At 37.7% G+C, this 16904-nt stretch overlaps 3 protein-coding genes across 3 annotated transcripts; 1 reads left to right on the top strand and 2 right to left on the bottom strand.

Annotated features, from left to right (window-relative positions):
* Window positions 1-6137: 6137 nt before the first annotated feature.
* On the top strand, window positions 6138-7911 carry LOC141619564 (zeatin O-xylosyltransferase-like). Its single transcript, XM_074436579.1, has one exon. The coding sequence runs from the start codon at window positions 6239-6241 to the stop codon at window positions 7637-7639; it is 1401 nt and encodes a 466-aa protein (XP_074292680.1). The 5' UTR covers window positions 6138-6238; the 3' UTR covers window positions 7640-7911.
* Window positions 7912-8158: 247 nt separating this feature from the next.
* Window positions 8159-9932, bottom strand: LOC141619565 (putative prefoldin subunit 4). Its single transcript, XM_074436580.1, has 3 exons — window positions 9790-9932; window positions 9536-9646; window positions 8159-8649 (listed from the first exon to the last, which is right to left on the bottom strand). The coding sequence occupies exons 1-3, from the start codon at window positions 9796-9798 to the stop codon at window positions 8389-8391; spliced, it is 381 nt and encodes a 126-aa protein (XP_074292681.1). The 5' UTR covers window positions 9799-9932; the 3' UTR covers window positions 8159-8388.
* A 924-nt stretch (window positions 9933-10856) lies between these two features.
* On the bottom strand, window positions 10857-16876 carry LOC141619562 (E3 ubiquitin protein ligase DRIP2-like). The gene is made up of 8 exons (XM_074436576.1): window positions 16576-16876; window positions 15285-15384; window positions 14477-14810; window positions 13678-14108; window positions 13251-13301; window positions 12253-12325; window positions 10974-11333; window positions 10857-10917 (listed from the first exon to the last, which is right to left on the bottom strand). The coding sequence occupies exons 1-7, from the start codon at window positions 16703-16705 to the stop codon at window positions 11154-11156; spliced, it is 1299 nt and encodes a 432-aa protein (XP_074292677.1). The 5' UTR covers window positions 16706-16876; the 3' UTR covers window positions 10857-10917; window positions 10974-11153.
* Window positions 16877-16904: the final 28 nt, after the last annotated feature.

The following is a 16904-nucleotide window of genomic DNA, read 5'->3' as shown; positions in this document are numbered from 1 at the left end:
CGAAATCTCAACGTGATATGGGTTATGGAGGAGAGGTTTATTGAGGCTTTTGAAATGAGTTATTGGTCACTTGAAATGAATGATGATCGGTTGTGTTTACTTTAATTTCGTATTCTAGGTTAGAATTTGTGTAAATTACAGTGGCTTGTAAATGCTCTTTGAATTGTTAAGTATATGATTAACAACTTTGTTGCATGGCTTGTACAAGGCTCTATGATTTTTTAGGATAAGATTAAATCCGCAAAATCATAGATCGATCATAATGGTTTTACATGACTAAACGAATCAAAGTTGAACAGCTTTTACTTTGTTTATTAACGTAACATACCCAGCCTCGAAACCGAAAACGCAGAAATAGTTTTGCGAGCGGCAATGTTGCGGGTTATTTAATTTGCAAACTACGAAGCTAATAACTCAAAAAAAGGTGTGTATTTGATAAGGGGAGTGAGAGGAAGATAATGGTGGTGGTAGTTCGTGAATTGGTGGAAGGAGCAAGGAGAATGAAGAGGATGAAGGAAGCATGTTAGGAAGCGAAGTCATTGATCACTACTCGCTGTGTGAGACAGCGAGATGTTGAGTTTTATTAAAAAAAATTAAAAGTCCGTCCTTTGTGATGACGTGGACCCATTCCTTGTAAATAGTTTGAAAGGAACCCCATTTTTGTAAATATTTTGGATTTAAACCCCATTTAAGAAAAAAGTTCCAGGTTTTGTTCGGATACAATTGTGGGAGGGAAAGACCCAGGATATGGAAGGGAATGGAGAGGGTGGTGAGGAAGAATTGTTCCTTTACCTTTCCCTCCCTTTCTCTTTAGCCTCAATCAAATAAAGGGGTTAGCATAAGACTTGAAGAAGTAAAAAAATTGTTAAGCAACAAGGGAACATACAGGTCTCAAAAGGATGCCCTTTTCACTAACAGCGCACTGCGGTGAAGTCAGCGCTCGGCTCTTCAGTTTTACACTGGCCAGTTTTCATGTAGTACTCTCACTCATGCTGTTCTGGTCGCTCAGGAAACTCTCTATTTTCCGTTCTCCATTTGATGGATCTGATGTTTATCATAAGACAGTACACTTTTCTTCATATTGTTGGAATTTGGATTATGCTGCTGAGAAGATCTTGCACGTAGGATTGGTGCCTATAAAAATAAAATAGAAACTTCAGCATTCACAACAGAAATCTTATAAAAACTCAGATAAAACTATCCAAGGATTTGGGCTGATCTCAAAGTGACTTTGTCCCATACAAGCTAGATTCATTGCACAAATATATCTGCAGAACGATCTGTACTTGCTTACTGGTATTCATGAAAATAGTCGCAATCAGTTTGACCGGGTCGTTCAGGTAACTCTTCGATTTGCAACAGGGTTTCATAATGAGCTTATGGATCTATTATATTTGAGAGGGAATTTGTGTGGCAGGAATGAACATATGACCTAAGCAGATGAAAGAAAGGAATTTAAAACTCTACGAGCTTATCAATTTATCATAACAAGATTGTATAAAGTAGAAGATGGTTCATAATATTAATACAGGATGCAGAAGAGAAGATGCACACTTATAAGTAACTTTCCACAAAGTATGATCACCCACCCACTCACCACCAAAAAAATATAATCATATTGCCTGTGTTATAAAGGTTTTAAAGGTAACAATGCAACTGCGTTTGAGTAGGCAATAGCCGTACTTATGGCACTACCACCGAGATCATAAAGTGGCTTTCAATTCTAAGCTTATCAGACTGTGATTTAATATCATAGGTGTTCTACAAACTTCAGTCGCATTTACAGCTACCACCATGGTTAGACTGCAACAAACGATTCCAAGATCAAGTATCAAACAGAAATTTAATACCACAAATCCTCTAAATCTGGCCATACTTATAACAAGTAACATGTAAGATATCAACAATTATATGCAAACGGAATCAGATAAGCTTCAGGCCAAATTGTGGAATACACTGTATATCTAGGGATATAATGTATAAACCTACTACCTTATTAAATAAACTGGCACAGAGTTACTACCTGACTTTTTCCCAGATTCCAGAGTTGGAGACTGTTGTTGTTCCTTGGTTCTGGATGATGATGAAATAAAGCAAAACGGCTCACTAAGCTGGTTGGACTATGGTAAAGGGCCACGTAAATCCGACCCCCTACCTCAAGATTTGCAGGAAGCCTTGAGTTGTTGTTTGTACAGTTACTAGCTGGCTTTGGTCAAATTCAGGTGTTAAGACCATTGTTTGATGATAAGAGTATAAGACCTCATTTTGGGAGGACAGGTTCTCCATCCCTCGCTTTCCTGCCATTTGACAACTCTCGTACTGCCATTTTCTAGGGATGTTCCAGATCAGGAGCTTTAGTCGCATTAGGATCAGGATGGTAAAACCTGCAATTAACAACATAGCCACATGAGCCAATGTGCGAGTAGAAGGTGCACTCTTGTGCCAACTAAGGTGAATAAGAAAACAGTCAATAATTTCTTATTTTCAGCTTGCAAATACTGGATGCAACTATGCAAGGAAAAAGATATAACCAAGAAAGCACACCGTAAACTAACTGGTCTTATTCGTAAACCGAGAAAGTCAAGGTTTATACAATTCCCATTAATTTAGGTGCAAAATGATTACATTTGCAAGCATCTTCATACTTGCACCTTCCTTGTGTTTGAAAATACTGAATAAGATAAACGCCGACTGAAGTTTAATCCTAATGTTAATAACAGAAGAGTAGTTAATGAAGTAAAATTTCCAGTTCAGGTTAGATATAGCAGCATTGTGACCTCCAGGCCTAAAATTTTTATTTACTATGTTTGGGTGTTGCTGACTTGCTGTAAGACAGGTCCCTAGTTATTTAATGACCGTATTACCTTCACGGCGTCATGATAACTTGATCCAGCAATGCAATTTAAATAAATCGAGATGGGCAGCAGCTAGACAAGTGGGTCGGTACTGCTATTTAAACTCATGCATGTTTAATATACTCCATAGACAGCATTTAAGGACTTAAGAAGCTAGAGAATGTCAAGGTGAAAGCAAATCTATTTAATCAGACATAAACCAGAACACAAATAAAAGATCACAACAACTCTTAAATCAACTGCACTAATATACCTAATATTCGATCTCCCCTGCATCACCAGCTAATCCATTGCTCTGTTCAAAACCTTTCTCCGTGTCCACGACAGGCTAAACAACGGAATAAAAACATTCTAAGCCAGCTCACAAGACAAACAATAAAAAAACTACAAAATAAAAATCAATACAACCAGGCCAAGTCGATCCTACACTGGAATACCTGATAAAGCCTCTTGATGGGTGATTGTACCAACAGTTTTGCCCGAACTTGCAAGTCCCAGTCTTCATATAGAAGAAGCAATCCAGAGCATAAAGACTCAAGGGGTAAACTTGGTTTTTCCCCTCCTCGCCATCATCATGCTCTCCTTGTTTTTCTTCTTCTTCTTTTCCACGGAGTAGTTTCTTCCTCAATTAGAACCATCATCACTCCCATTGTTTTGAAACTCTAGACTCTCAAACTGTTTAACAAGGGTCCCTTCCTCTGCGACTACATTACTTTCATGATCACGAAATTCATCACCATCAAAATTAACAATCTTAACATCATTTTGATTATGACAGGTCATATCTGATTAGGCATCCTCATTAATTGCTCTCTGAGGTTCAAATAAGGCAATGCTTTCATCTCCCCAACTTCCTATATCTTTCTATATTTTCTTAACAAACACTGACTAGAAATAACCATTGCCCAAAAACATCAACTTTTTAGTTAATATATTATGCATCTTGCTTAAGTCCATCTTAAGCATAAAACATGGAGTAGTTATTATAGGTGGTATTAAATGTACCACATAACACGAACAACGACCGTTTTAAGCTTAACACATTCTTAAATAAGATTTTGTCATTAAGTAGTAAACAGAAACCACTTGAAGACTACACTGCTGTACTTGGCATTAAATAAATGGGTTAGTGGAGATTCTCAATAATTGGACACCTTTATCTTTTTCATTTCTTGTTCACATATTTTCCATACACCTTTTTCTTATTATAGTTTACCTTAGAAAACAAGATAAAAAAAGGTGAAGTACAGCAAAACCCACTTCCTCAATTTCAAAAAATAACCGACAGAAACAACCGCTATTCTTGCTTATGGCAAAAAATGACTTGTGATATCACAAAACCATCTCCCCTTTTTAACGTTATTTTAACCGGTTGTGAGAAGTCACAAGCTTATGACGCGTTACAAATGAGAGTTTGTGCAGAAACAATTCCAGGGACAAAAAAGAAAAATAATTTTCATAATCATTAGCATCTAACTCATTAAATTCATTAATTTAGCACCTGACGAATTACAGAAACTGATCATAAACTAGACAACCCACATTGCAAAATTCAAGTACAGAAGTGTGAATTACCCTGAATTGGGAAGTTGAAGTAATCTTAGGCTTTTTCCATAAGGTGAAACCCCTAGATAATATGTGAAAGCAGTAGTTTTGTTACATAAAACAGATGAGACTTGAAAGGGTGAAATAATAATATGAAAGGAAAGGGGAACTTGCAAAGACTGTAGGACTCTGCAACTGAAAATAGTAGGGGTGACCAAATTCTTATATAACACGGTTTTACGCTATGTTACAGTGAAATCATCTACGCTAAACACTCTTTCATTTTTTTTTTTTTTTAAGTATTCATGTTTTATTTTAGTGAAAAGGGTATATATATTTTTAGTGGATTATTTTACACTGATTTAGTTTTAAACCATGTTACACAAAATCGAATGTCTCGAACAGTAAATTTTATTTTTTTAAAACAAGAAGAGAAATACATATTTCTGGGCTTCAATCTCTATTTGTGTGAATATGGGACTCAAATGTCAATTCCTTTTAGCATTGTCTAACAGATAATATCGTAAATTCGTAGGACTAATATGGTAATTGCATGTCGTTATAAAATAAGGTTGTCAGGCAGAAATAAAAGAAAATTAACAATTGGAATCGTTTATTTTTTTTCTTTCCTTATTAATCAGCAAACTTTAACTCACAAAATGGTCTTATATAACAATTTTTGAAATTGCATACGAATTATATCAGTCTTAACAAATAGAGCGCTTTTAAGATCAACCAATAACAATAGACCCAAACGTAAAAACAAATTTATAAAAGGGACAAGACTAGGGATGGCAGTGGGTCGGGGACCCGACCCAGATCCTGAGGGTCGGACCCTAATGGGTCGGGTATGGGTCTCATTTTTTCAGACCCAATGGGTATGGGTCGGGTATGGGTCTTAAGAAAAATTTTTGTCGGTCCCAGGGTCTAAGTTATGAGACCCATACCCGACCCTTAGACCCTTTATTAAAGAAAAAAAAAATTAAAATTACAACTTTTCTGAATTCATACTGGCAGACGGTAGAAACCCAAATAAAGTCTCTTTCTCTTCCCTCATCCCATAAAGTGATAAAACCCAACCAAACTTTCTGACAATACCACCACTCCACCACTAACACAAGAAAACCACCACCACAGCACTGATACGCGACTGGCAACCACCTCTCTAATAGCCTGCGACCGACAACCACCATTAACGGCAGATTAATAAACTCATAATGTTAAAGTAGTATGAATTTTTTTTTTTTAATATTATAGACCCCATACCGTTAATCTTATTCTTAAAGTACATTTAAACTCGGGACCATGGGTAGACTTTGGACCTCTACCCTTACCCATAGGGTCGGGTATGGGTCCTCAAATTTTAGACTTATGGAGTGTGAGGTGAAATCTTAAAAAGGGAAAATCTCGGGTCGGGTCCGGGTCTAGGTGGACCCTACCCAGACCCTACCCATTGCCATCCCTAGACAAGACATATATTTAAAGAGGTTGGCCATAATAAAAAAAAGTATGAAAATAAAAGATAGTGTAAAAATAGAAGATACATTTTCGTCATCATTTCATAAAGTATGAAAATAAAAGATAAATTTTCGTTATCTTTTCAAAAAGTGTGCGCATAATAATTGTCCTAATTTTGTCAACAACTGTGAATATTTTGGTAGCCAGCTAGATTAGCATTAAGCAGTGAATATGGAGTAGCTAGTGACTTAATTGCATATTCAATTTATACATTATTATCATATATTATGTGCTTTCTTTGTAACCTCATGCTTATATATTGGACCACAAAAACTCAATCTGCATCAAAGCCGGTAAAGCAGTAACCACATATACCAAAAATGGAAGGCCAGAACGACTCTCAATTCGCGGTTGTTATGGTCCCGTTGCCGGCTCAAGGCCACCTAAACCAACTCCTCCATCTCTCCCATCTCGTAATCTCTTATGGCATTCCAGTGCATTATGCAGGGTCCGCCATGCACAACCACCAAGCCAAGGTTCGGGTCCAAGGTTGGAGCACTGAAAGTCTAACCAGAATCCAATTTCATGATTTCCAACTCCCTCCCTACACTTCACCTCCTCCAAAACCCAACCTTTCCGTCCCTTTCCCGTCTCACCTTCAACCACTTTTCGATATTTTAACACATCTACGAAAACCTGTGTCTGAACTCTTAGAACAACTTTCGGCAAAGTGTCGCAGAATCACTGTTGTTCATGATAGCATGATGGCTTCTGTAGTCCAAGATGTAAAGTTCATTCCAGAGGCCGAATCCTTTCGTTTTATTTCTATTCCTGCCTTCACCCAGTTCTTAGGTTTCTGGCGACACATACCGGAATCAGATAAACCTTTTCGAATAGATCCAAGTATTACTATCCCCAGACGTATTTTCCCTGAAGAAGAGACGCTTACACCAGAGGTCACAAGGTTCGTCTTTGAGCAGATGAAATTCTGGGGGATCGAGTCAGGACGAATCTACAATACATCAAGGGTGATAGAAGGTCCATATATTGAGCTGTTGGAAAAACTCTCAGGAAAAGATACTGAAACCACACACTTTGTCCTCGGACCTTTTAATCCGGTGGCAATGACCGGCAATCTGAAAAGACATAGATGCCTAGAATGGCTCGATGAACATGACAAAGGGTCTGTGATATACGTCTCTTTCGGAACAACGACATCGTTGACAGGAGAACAGATTGGAGAATTGGCTACCGGGTTAGAAAAAAGTGGACAGAATTTTATATGGGTGCTCAGAAATGCCGATAAAGGTGATGCTGCCGATAGCGCGAAAGATGGAAATCCCAAGCTTCAGGAAGGGTATGAGGAAAGAGTCAAGGACAGGGGAATGGTGGTCCGAGAATGGGCCCCACAGCTAGACATTCTAGCGCACCGGTCAATAGGTGGGTTCATGAGTCATTGTGGGTGGAGCTCGTGCAACGAGAGTATTAGCATGGGGGTCCCTATAGCAGCGTGGCCTATGCATTCTGACCAGCCGATGAATGCTGTTTTGATAACAGAAGTGCTAAAAATTGGTGTCATGGTGAGGGATTGGGAAGACCGTGGGAAGCTAGTTAGTTCAGCTACTATTGAGAGCGTAATCAAAAAATTAATGACAACAGAGGAAGGAGAAGAGATCAGAAAAAGAGCTTCGGAGTTCGGTGATGATGTTCGAAAATCAGTTGCGAAAGGTGGAGCTACATCCACAGAAATGGATGCTTTCATAGCTCATATCACAAGATGAGATACACTCTAGGTGTGTACTCCGCATCAGCATTAGTAGTACACCAGCTAAGTGGGTCATCATGGTTCAAGATAGTTTGGGTACAATAGTTCATCTCCTGTCATATGAAGTTAGGTTATTTGGTTTTGATTTGGTTAGTTTCAGATCAAATGTTTTAGGTCGTGTCGTGGTGCAATACAAATGGATGCATTTTTCAGGTTGGCTTTGTATGTGATATCATATCATATTATCATGCACCTCCGGTCATACCAAAATACGATGCACGTTTTCAACAGATACAAAGCCAGTACACTATTAGTAGATTACAAAAACTACTTTGGTAAACCTCAAAGGCTCAAATGCTTTCCAAAATGATAGATTGTCATTTTTCATGGGGTTGAGAAAAGAACAACAGATGTACGATGATTATACCAAAGTAGTTCTAGTAATAGCAAAGTACAATCGAAACTCATGTTATCAGAATCCCGATTCAATTCTATGAGCTTACGATCCGATACTATCTGATAAAAGAGAGTATAACTATGCAAAAGGCATTCAAAGCATTTCAATGTAACGACCACCTACGTTAAATAGCTAACGCCACACAATCTAGGGAATAATGCAACAAGATCAAGAGTATAAGGAAAAGCCATGCTAGGCAGATAAATACGGAGTAATTCAATATTAAAACTAGTAACTACATGGAATTAATAAAAGGAAAAGAGAATAGCTCAGGAAAGAAGAGCAAAGAGTCATCGAGTAACTTTCTCTTACTCGTTCTCAAGGTTGATGGAATCTCCAAACTTGGCATACAAAATTTTCTTCAACTCGGCCATCTGTGAAACCACGGAATCCTTCTCTTCTTCTAGTTTCTCCAAGTTCTTGCTTGATGATTCCTTCATCTCTTCTAGTCTGGTTTCCACTTCATCAATCGAAACATGAGCAAACACCTCGCCTATCTGGAAGCGTACTACCTCCTCATCAGTCAAAATTAGCTCATTGCTTGCATCCTCCAGATTCTCACATTTTTCCTGTCGAAAAGAAGATAAATACGAATTAGAGTCAATTGACGAGCATAATTTGTGAACTCAAAAAGTCACACGGTGAGATTAACCACAATCCTAATATATTCATCATTTAATTATAGGGTTCAGGGATTGGCGTCACTTGTAAGACCGTATCTGATATGTTTTTGAAAACCTTACTAGTTACAATAAAAAAATCCTAGCAAGCTAACACTAATTCCAATCGGCAATAATCAGCTCAAATAGGCATCCAAATGAAAGTTGGAATTGTGCTTCGTTGAGCAAGCATGAACCCTCTACTTCCAATTTCGTCAATGACCACAAGACCATTTCTTTCCAAGCAAATATAATCGAATGGAGCTAAAACCCGAAAGTCATTTCCTTCCTTGAGAACTGCACACGCAACCCTCATCAAATCAGCTGTCATATAACTGGGGCTCTAACAGCTAAACACTTTGTTTTGCATACATTGAAAACCGGGTGCCTCAAATTCTACCACATCCTGCCTAAGGCGTGGTCTAATGTACGCAACCTTACCCAATACATAGCGACCGTTTCACCCCTCTATTTCCGACAAATGAATAAACTAGGTTGCCACATTTATGTTCAAAGACAACCCAACTACAATCCTTAAAAAAGCTTCCTTAGCGAAAATCCAACTTATTGCATCAGATTAATAATGATAATAATAATAATAACTAGCAATTACCCAATTCAATTTAATACGAAACTAAGAAACCCAAATCAGAAATCAACAACAACGAGGCTGTTTCCGAAAAGACCCAAGATGAAAATTGCTTCGAGAACTGCATCGAAGGACCGCTACTTCACAACAATTAATATAAAAAGAATGTGAATTAAAAGAAATAAAAGAAAAAGGATAATGAATGACCTTGGTGAATTTAATCTCATCTTGAAGCTCTTGAAATCGATTATTAAGATTACTGAACTTGTTAATGTTTTGCTGATCATCCCAAGTCACATGGGTCTCTGATCCTGAACCCTTTTCATTAAAATTTCAACAATAATTAGTAAAAATCACAGAATATGAACCCTAGATAAACAATTAATTAAATAAGTGAATGTAATTTGACATAAAGGAATAAAAGGTGATTTTTAGATGATGATGAAGAATTATAGAAGTACCTGTTGCATGTTTGAGCTGAAAGTCACTAAATTTCTTCAGATTCGAGAGTTTGCTGTGAGTCTGTGGCAGCAGAGGTGTAATTGTGTAAAGGACCGATCTTTTGGACGGAAACGGTTTGAACTTTTCCGGAGATTGAAAAAATGGAATAGATCCCGCGTTAATTCGCGGTTTTTAGACAAGCATATTAAAGAAAATAACAATTATACAACTGATATTTAACCCAATTTGATATTTAATTGTAATTTTTTTTGTTATTAATGTTTTGTATTAATCGGTGGAAAAGGAAAAGTTCGGTATAATCAAGTTGTAGATATAATATAATGAAAGCCTAATTACAGATATGATATAATAAAAGCTTAATTACAGATATGATATAATAAAAGCTCAATTATAGCCAAATTCATTTAGGCGGAAAAATTTTGGAGATCTCTCTCATTCTTTTAGTATAAGGGGGATTCCACTCAATAGAGGGGGACTTGTCTTATATAAGAACGGAAAATAAGTTGAAAAGAATGGAGTCTTTTGTATGGAGTACTTAGGAAATGATTTGAATTAAACTAAATTAATTTGAATTAGTAAAAAAAAAAAATTAATTAACGTGAATTAAACTACATTGATCTGAATTACTCGTAATAAATTGCACTTCATTTTTCTTAAAAAAAAAAATTGCACTCCATCGAATGTAGTAAGCCAATATAGTGTTTAGCTCGATTTTTTTTTATATAAAACTTTCGGACTTTCGGGAATAACACTTTATTTTTCCGACGGACGACGCCAAGTCGCCAATACCTTGGAAATGTATCAAACAACATAGGCCAATACCTTGGACTCTGGTATGTTGAAGTATTATAATATGGCCAGAAGGGTGCCGAACTGCAGATAAGTAGTCTTTCAGCTGGCGATGAAGGCGATATTCTGATATTTGACCGATAATAACTGATCCGTGCTGATATTTGTCCGATACAAACGCTTCTAGGTTGATACTTAACCAACACAACCGATACTAGAGCCACACTGCAGAATTGTTTGCGCCAATGCGCCACTATGTTGGAATATGCTACCGTGATTTGCCAGTCCGATATTGCAATATAACACCATGATAGATTCATTGTAGCAACACTAACATTCTGCAGTTTTTTTTTTTTTTTTTTTTTTTTAAAAAAAAAAAAAAAAAAAAAAAAACATTCTGCAGTTTTACGTATATACATCCGCCCGTAGGCAGGTACAGGAATGCAAATAGACTATCTGTGGTTCTATCATGAATGAAAAAATTGGAAAATTGGAGAACAAATTCATGCTGATTGACTGATTGCAGATCTATATTACAAAACGGGGAAATTACAGAAATCTTCTAATTAAAGGATCAAGAAGCTGAAAAGTCTGGTTTTCGGGAATATGACAGGACCATCGTGAAATCCTTAGCAGATTGACCAACAAAACTTCGAACCTTTTTTGGAGTCACTGAAGTCCGTAGCCACAAGTCCATCAAACTGCTGAGTTTCAGCTGAGGCATCACGGGCTGCCCGTGGCACATTACTTGGACCTGCATTAGATAAATTCAGAATATGCACCAGCTTGGAAGTAATGAGTAATGATCCGGGCATGAGTCAGCCGGACCTCTCAAGAAATAGAAAAAACTAAGCAATCATGATCTTGGTTAAAACATAGAAATTGATGGTTCATATAAACACGAGCCCGTGTGAGACTGTTTGTTTCGAGAATTTGAGTATCAAAGGAAAAATATCCTCCGTATTTATCTTTGGAAAAATAAGCCTAAAAAAAGAACTTCCTATGCAATCCTTGCACAAATAGAGAAGTTAAGAACACACACTGAAAGTAGTGAAAGCAATACTTCCTACGCGATCCTTGCATAAATAGGGAAAGCCAAAAACGATACTCTGAAACTATTCATGGCTTAGCAGCCTCGCTATTCACTCCGTCCATATTCAATAGGACAGAATGGAATCTCATTCAGCAATAAGTGTAATTTTTATATCAAAATGCACAAGAATCAACAACTTATGTGGTTCGAGATATGCTGAATATGAGTCCTACAGTGGTTGTTCAAAAGGTCACGCGATTCATCGGTGAAGCCATGATTTGAAAGTATCAGGGCAAAACTTTAACATAAAGTCTCTTTTTATCAGCAAAACACGTTTAAGGATCCTTGCCCTGCTGAGTTTAGATTGTAGAGAAGACGCTGGAACCAATATGCCCCACTCATTTCTGAGTGCACTTAGCAACTTAGTGCCTATTTACACAGCCACTGCTAACCACACACTCCCTCTTTCACCTAGGCTACAACCACTGTGAACCACTGACCACACCATACTTGGCTCAAAGCTCGTCAAAAAATTACCCCGGAGTAAATTGGAGGGGTAATAAGACTAAATAACACATACAGGTATTTGCTTCAGTGTAGTTAAATGAAATAATAGGTTCAGTTAGTAGTTAGTACTAACCTCTTCCTCATTAGCGAGGTCAAGTTTCTTCATAAGATATTTTTGAATAGATGAGACAGACATGGTTATATCCCTGCACACACGACAAGTAACCAAATACAATCAGTGACAGTACTAAAAGTGAAGTTTCACAGTCAAACACCACCTGCAAACCAGTTAGACAAGCTCAACACAGTTAACACACGTAAACAAAGGCGCCATTTTGAATTTAATGGGAAAGAAAATATAATATTAATGAAAGTAACCATGCACCAGCAATTCATTTTTGTAGTGATAATATCATTACATGTAGAGAGTTTCTAAAATGCTCCTTTTGCTTTGTCAAATATTCTGCACGTTCTCCAAGTATCCTATAAAAAACTGGAATACTCAAGAACTCTGAAATATTTATTCTCGTAACTTCTATCATTCGGAACATATATAGGAAGGTATGGATTTAGAAATCTACTCGCAAGAAACCACAATAATATTCATCTTTGACATTGGAGGCATAGATTTGCAACAAGAATAAGGATTTTCCCATTTTCTGTAACAAAGTAACTATTGTTTTGTAGTTTTTTTTAACCCGTCTGCACATATTATAGCCGAAATATGAGAATCATGGTTTAATATAACGAAACCTCAACAAATATACTCCGTATGATATAAAGATTCAATGTTGCTATCGTGTCATGTCACTGTCACTGGTGCTTCTGTCACTGATTCCTATAAGCCTCCGAGTTTTCAAAGTACATAATTCATAATTGGGTTTTTCTAAAAACAACAACAACAACAACAACAACAACAACAACAACAACAACTCCAGTGCCTCAAGGGTTTCCGTAAATTGCGGGGTAGGGGAGAGGGTCAAATATACGCAGTCTTGCCCTTGTGTAAACAGCATGTAGAGATTGTTTCCGAATGAAGAATAAATTATAAATAAAGGAACTTCAAAAAATGAAAACAGAAAACAGAAAGGTAATCGGGTTAATCAGCAACCAACTGAACTCTAAACTCACTTTACTCTTAGAAATGAAGCAGATACTTGTGGCAGGGGTTCAACTCCTTTCCTGAAACCATTCAAGATACTATAAGTCAAGCGAAAAGAAATATAGCGCAGTACGTATCACCATCACCACCAACATTACCCGGTGCCATAAAAATCTAGGGGGTCGGATGTACGCAGACATACGCCAAAGGCCATTTCTGGGTGATCAATTACAAGAACTGCATCATGAATTGCATTGGCCAACTATTACTTTACAATGTCGAAGGCGCACAGATTATGTGAGTTATTTTCCTTTATTCCATTATGTTTCCAAGCCAAAGAATAGCGGGTCTTTGGCTTAATTGGAAATGAAAATTCGTACCACGTGCCCCCGCCCACCGGACCTGTTAAACTTGAAATAATGCAGACAATAATCCACAACTATGTTTTTTACTTACTGATCCCCTGAAGCAACCAGTGAAAACCAAATTGGACCATCTCTCCAGTTGCGGCGTGCCACATTTAGAATGAATTTTGAACTACATGATTCCGCAGATCCAGAAAGTCTTTTTCTATTTGCTCGGCGCCCCCTCCTACTCTTAACTGGCTCTACGGTTGAAGGCATTTTGCTCTTCTCACCTTCAGCTCTATGTCCGTTTTCTTCAATTTCAATCTTAACCATACATGCATCAGCACCTCCAGAACAATTTGGGTCCGTTTGGATGTGAGATACCCCTTGAGAACCTGGCTTAGAAAACTTGGTTCTGTTTGCCGCCTCAAGAAGAGTGTTTAATGGCTTCCAGAAATCCTCTTTACCCTCCCGTCCTTCCATGTTATTTTCCATGTGTTCACCGCAAATCTGATCATTGGAAGATCTGGCTGACGAACTCTGCAAACATTAGGGACCGAGAAATTTACATCCTTAAGGGGAAAAAAAAATTCTAGACCATGTTTGAATTAACCACATAAGTAGTTTGTTACTTTGATGCTTCTAGGCATGATGAATGAGCTGGTGTGTACGACTGTACGGTGTGGCATAAGTGTAAATATGTGAATGTCAGACTCTATCCAAACTTGAGAAAACCCGCATGAGCCATGCATTCAAGTCCAAGATTTTATAATGCTTTATATTGTTAGAACTTAGAAGTGTCAATTTGTGTAGGGTAAGGTAGGAATTACATACCCACATCTCGGATACGAGTATGGATACGAGTATGACTCTTGAAGTGAAGAGTCGAAGTAACATAGAAAGTATACCTGCTTCTTATTTTGTATAATTTTGTTCAGGGTCTCAGGAGAACTCGAGCCATCCATATCATCTTCCACGGAATCCTCCGCTTTCTTAGGACTTTCTTCAGTGACAGGGCTTGCACCCCTTGGACCAGAACCTTTCCTTACGCCAGCTCTGGTTCTCCGTCCAGTTATACCACCCTGTACAGACAGTCTGGGTGTGCTCACGACCAAGGATGATAGCGATCTCTCCTTCCTCTTAGCAGGCAGCGATATTGCCGGGGAAATTTCAGGAGCCTCAACCTTTCTTCTTTTGAAAGGAAAAACCTTGGCCCTGATATCTTGGAGACTGTGGTCTGGCCTGTATTTCACCAACGGGTATGCCGTAGATAGAGCATGAGATACACGGAGAGTAATTTTAATTAGAGCATCACAAGTTAGAACAACACAAAGATTTCATTAGGCTTTGTTATCTACTACAGTGATGGTAGACAGATTCTCGTATATGATTCGTTTATATCACGACTCCAACTTATCACATATATATGCGGTTATCACTGGACGTGTTTTACAAACATCTGAAATTGATTTTTTCCTCTTTCTGGCGCAGCATAACTAATTGTGATCAAATATACGAGAGTACGAAAACGAATTAGGAAAGTGCATAAAGTACATCTCTAGTTCTCTGTAAACACCCATCCAAATCGATAGCATAAATCACACAGTAACTCGTCATTTATTTATCGGAAAAACAAAAACAAGTGGAATGCAATTTCCCTTCAGAAGAGGTGCTAGAGAGCTAAGGCAGGGGAGAGGAAAAGACAACGGAATAGACCTGAGTTTATCCACTGGGATGCAACCGAGGTTAATGTCACAGACAGGACAACTATCAACATCGTCATCTGAGAGCCTTTTGTATATGCACCTCCTGCAGACTGACATTCAATAAACAATACTGATTAATTCAACAACTCGATTTTTGTACTATACATTAAGTACTCGTAATCCTCACAGCACCAAGTCATCCCGTTTACACCAAAAACAAAGAAAAATTTTCTCTTTAAGGGTGGACTGATACTGAATCAAAATTTTATCATTGAAGCCTACGGTGCAAACAAGTAAACAACCAATAGTAAGTCATAAATGTACATGTTTTTACTATCTTACTGTCATTTACAAAGTCGCCTACAAAAAGATGACAAAATCTCGAGTTTCACATTCACATAGCTAAATCAGTAAGCACGCAAAGAACAACAAGTCTCCCTTGTGACGGGCATATCCGTCACAAGCTTGCGACGGGTCAAGTACTCAAGTACTACCCATGTGGGTAGATAAGACAAAACAGATTGCTACTCCCTAGGCACTCTTCTTTTGTCTTAACTACCCACATGGGTAATACTTGACCCGTTACAATCTTGCGACGGATAATGCCCATCACAAATGAGAATGTGTGCTCAAAGAAAGATGTAAGCTTTAGACACATGATGGTTCACACATACTGGTATGAACTCAAATCAAATTATAAAACAAGTCAAAGAATGCAACTTTATAGAAGTAATCTTTCCGTCTCACAAAGAATAAGAAAAGGCAAACAAATGATTGGGACGAGATTATACATTAACTTCATAACTTCATTCAAAACAAGCAATTGTGATAAAGACAGAATTCAAACAATAATACCTTACTAATAACACGAACAATACAATCCAAAATCACACATTTTTGCATGACACAAACAAGTAGATTCAACTTCACGTAAAGAATCAATCAATCAATCAACCAATCAATCAATCAATCGCTTACGTCGGAAAAACAGCAGTTCCCCAATAAACCACCTAAACCCACAATGTACTAATCGCACGCAGTGGCGGAGCTAAGGGGGCTAGCACCTAGACATATTCACACAACCGATTAAAATAGAGGTGGGAATGAAAGGAGGTTGTAAGAAGCCGTAAGTTAAAACCGTCTTAAGCAAGACCTACCGACTTAAAAAATCCTAGTTACGCCACTAATCACACAAAATAACACGAACCCATTTCACGAAACACAAAAACAAAACAAACCCATATAACAGAATCACAAGAAAATCAATAAAAACACAGTAATTGAAAGAATAGCATACATACATGTATGAAGACAAAGAGAGATAGTTGTAGCTTGGTTAAGAAGGTTATTACAAAGAGGACATTTCATGCATGCCATTATTTTATCTCTGCTCACCATAACTACTTGCCCACTCCCCAATCCCATCCCCATGTTTGTTTTCTCAAATGTTTGCCTATAAAAATTGAAATTTTATGTATGTGTATATGAGTGTTTTTTTGGGTTGGTTTGAAGTTTAAATGGTGTGATGTACGTGTGCAATTGGGGGAGAACACAATGGATCTGGGGGGATTATTGGATTAATATGGGACGGGACGAATCAATGTTTTGGTTGTTATAGGATCGATTTCGA

This window comes from Silene latifolia, chromosome X (genome assembly GCF_048544455.1).
Source record: "Silene latifolia isolate original U9 population chromosome X, ASM4854445v1, whole genome shotgun sequence".
Lineage (NCBI taxonomy): Eukaryota > Viridiplantae > Streptophyta > Magnoliopsida > Caryophyllales > Caryophyllaceae > Silene > Silene latifolia.
Note: the sequence above shows the minus strand (reverse complement) of the source record. Positions and strands in the feature narration are given on the sequence as shown.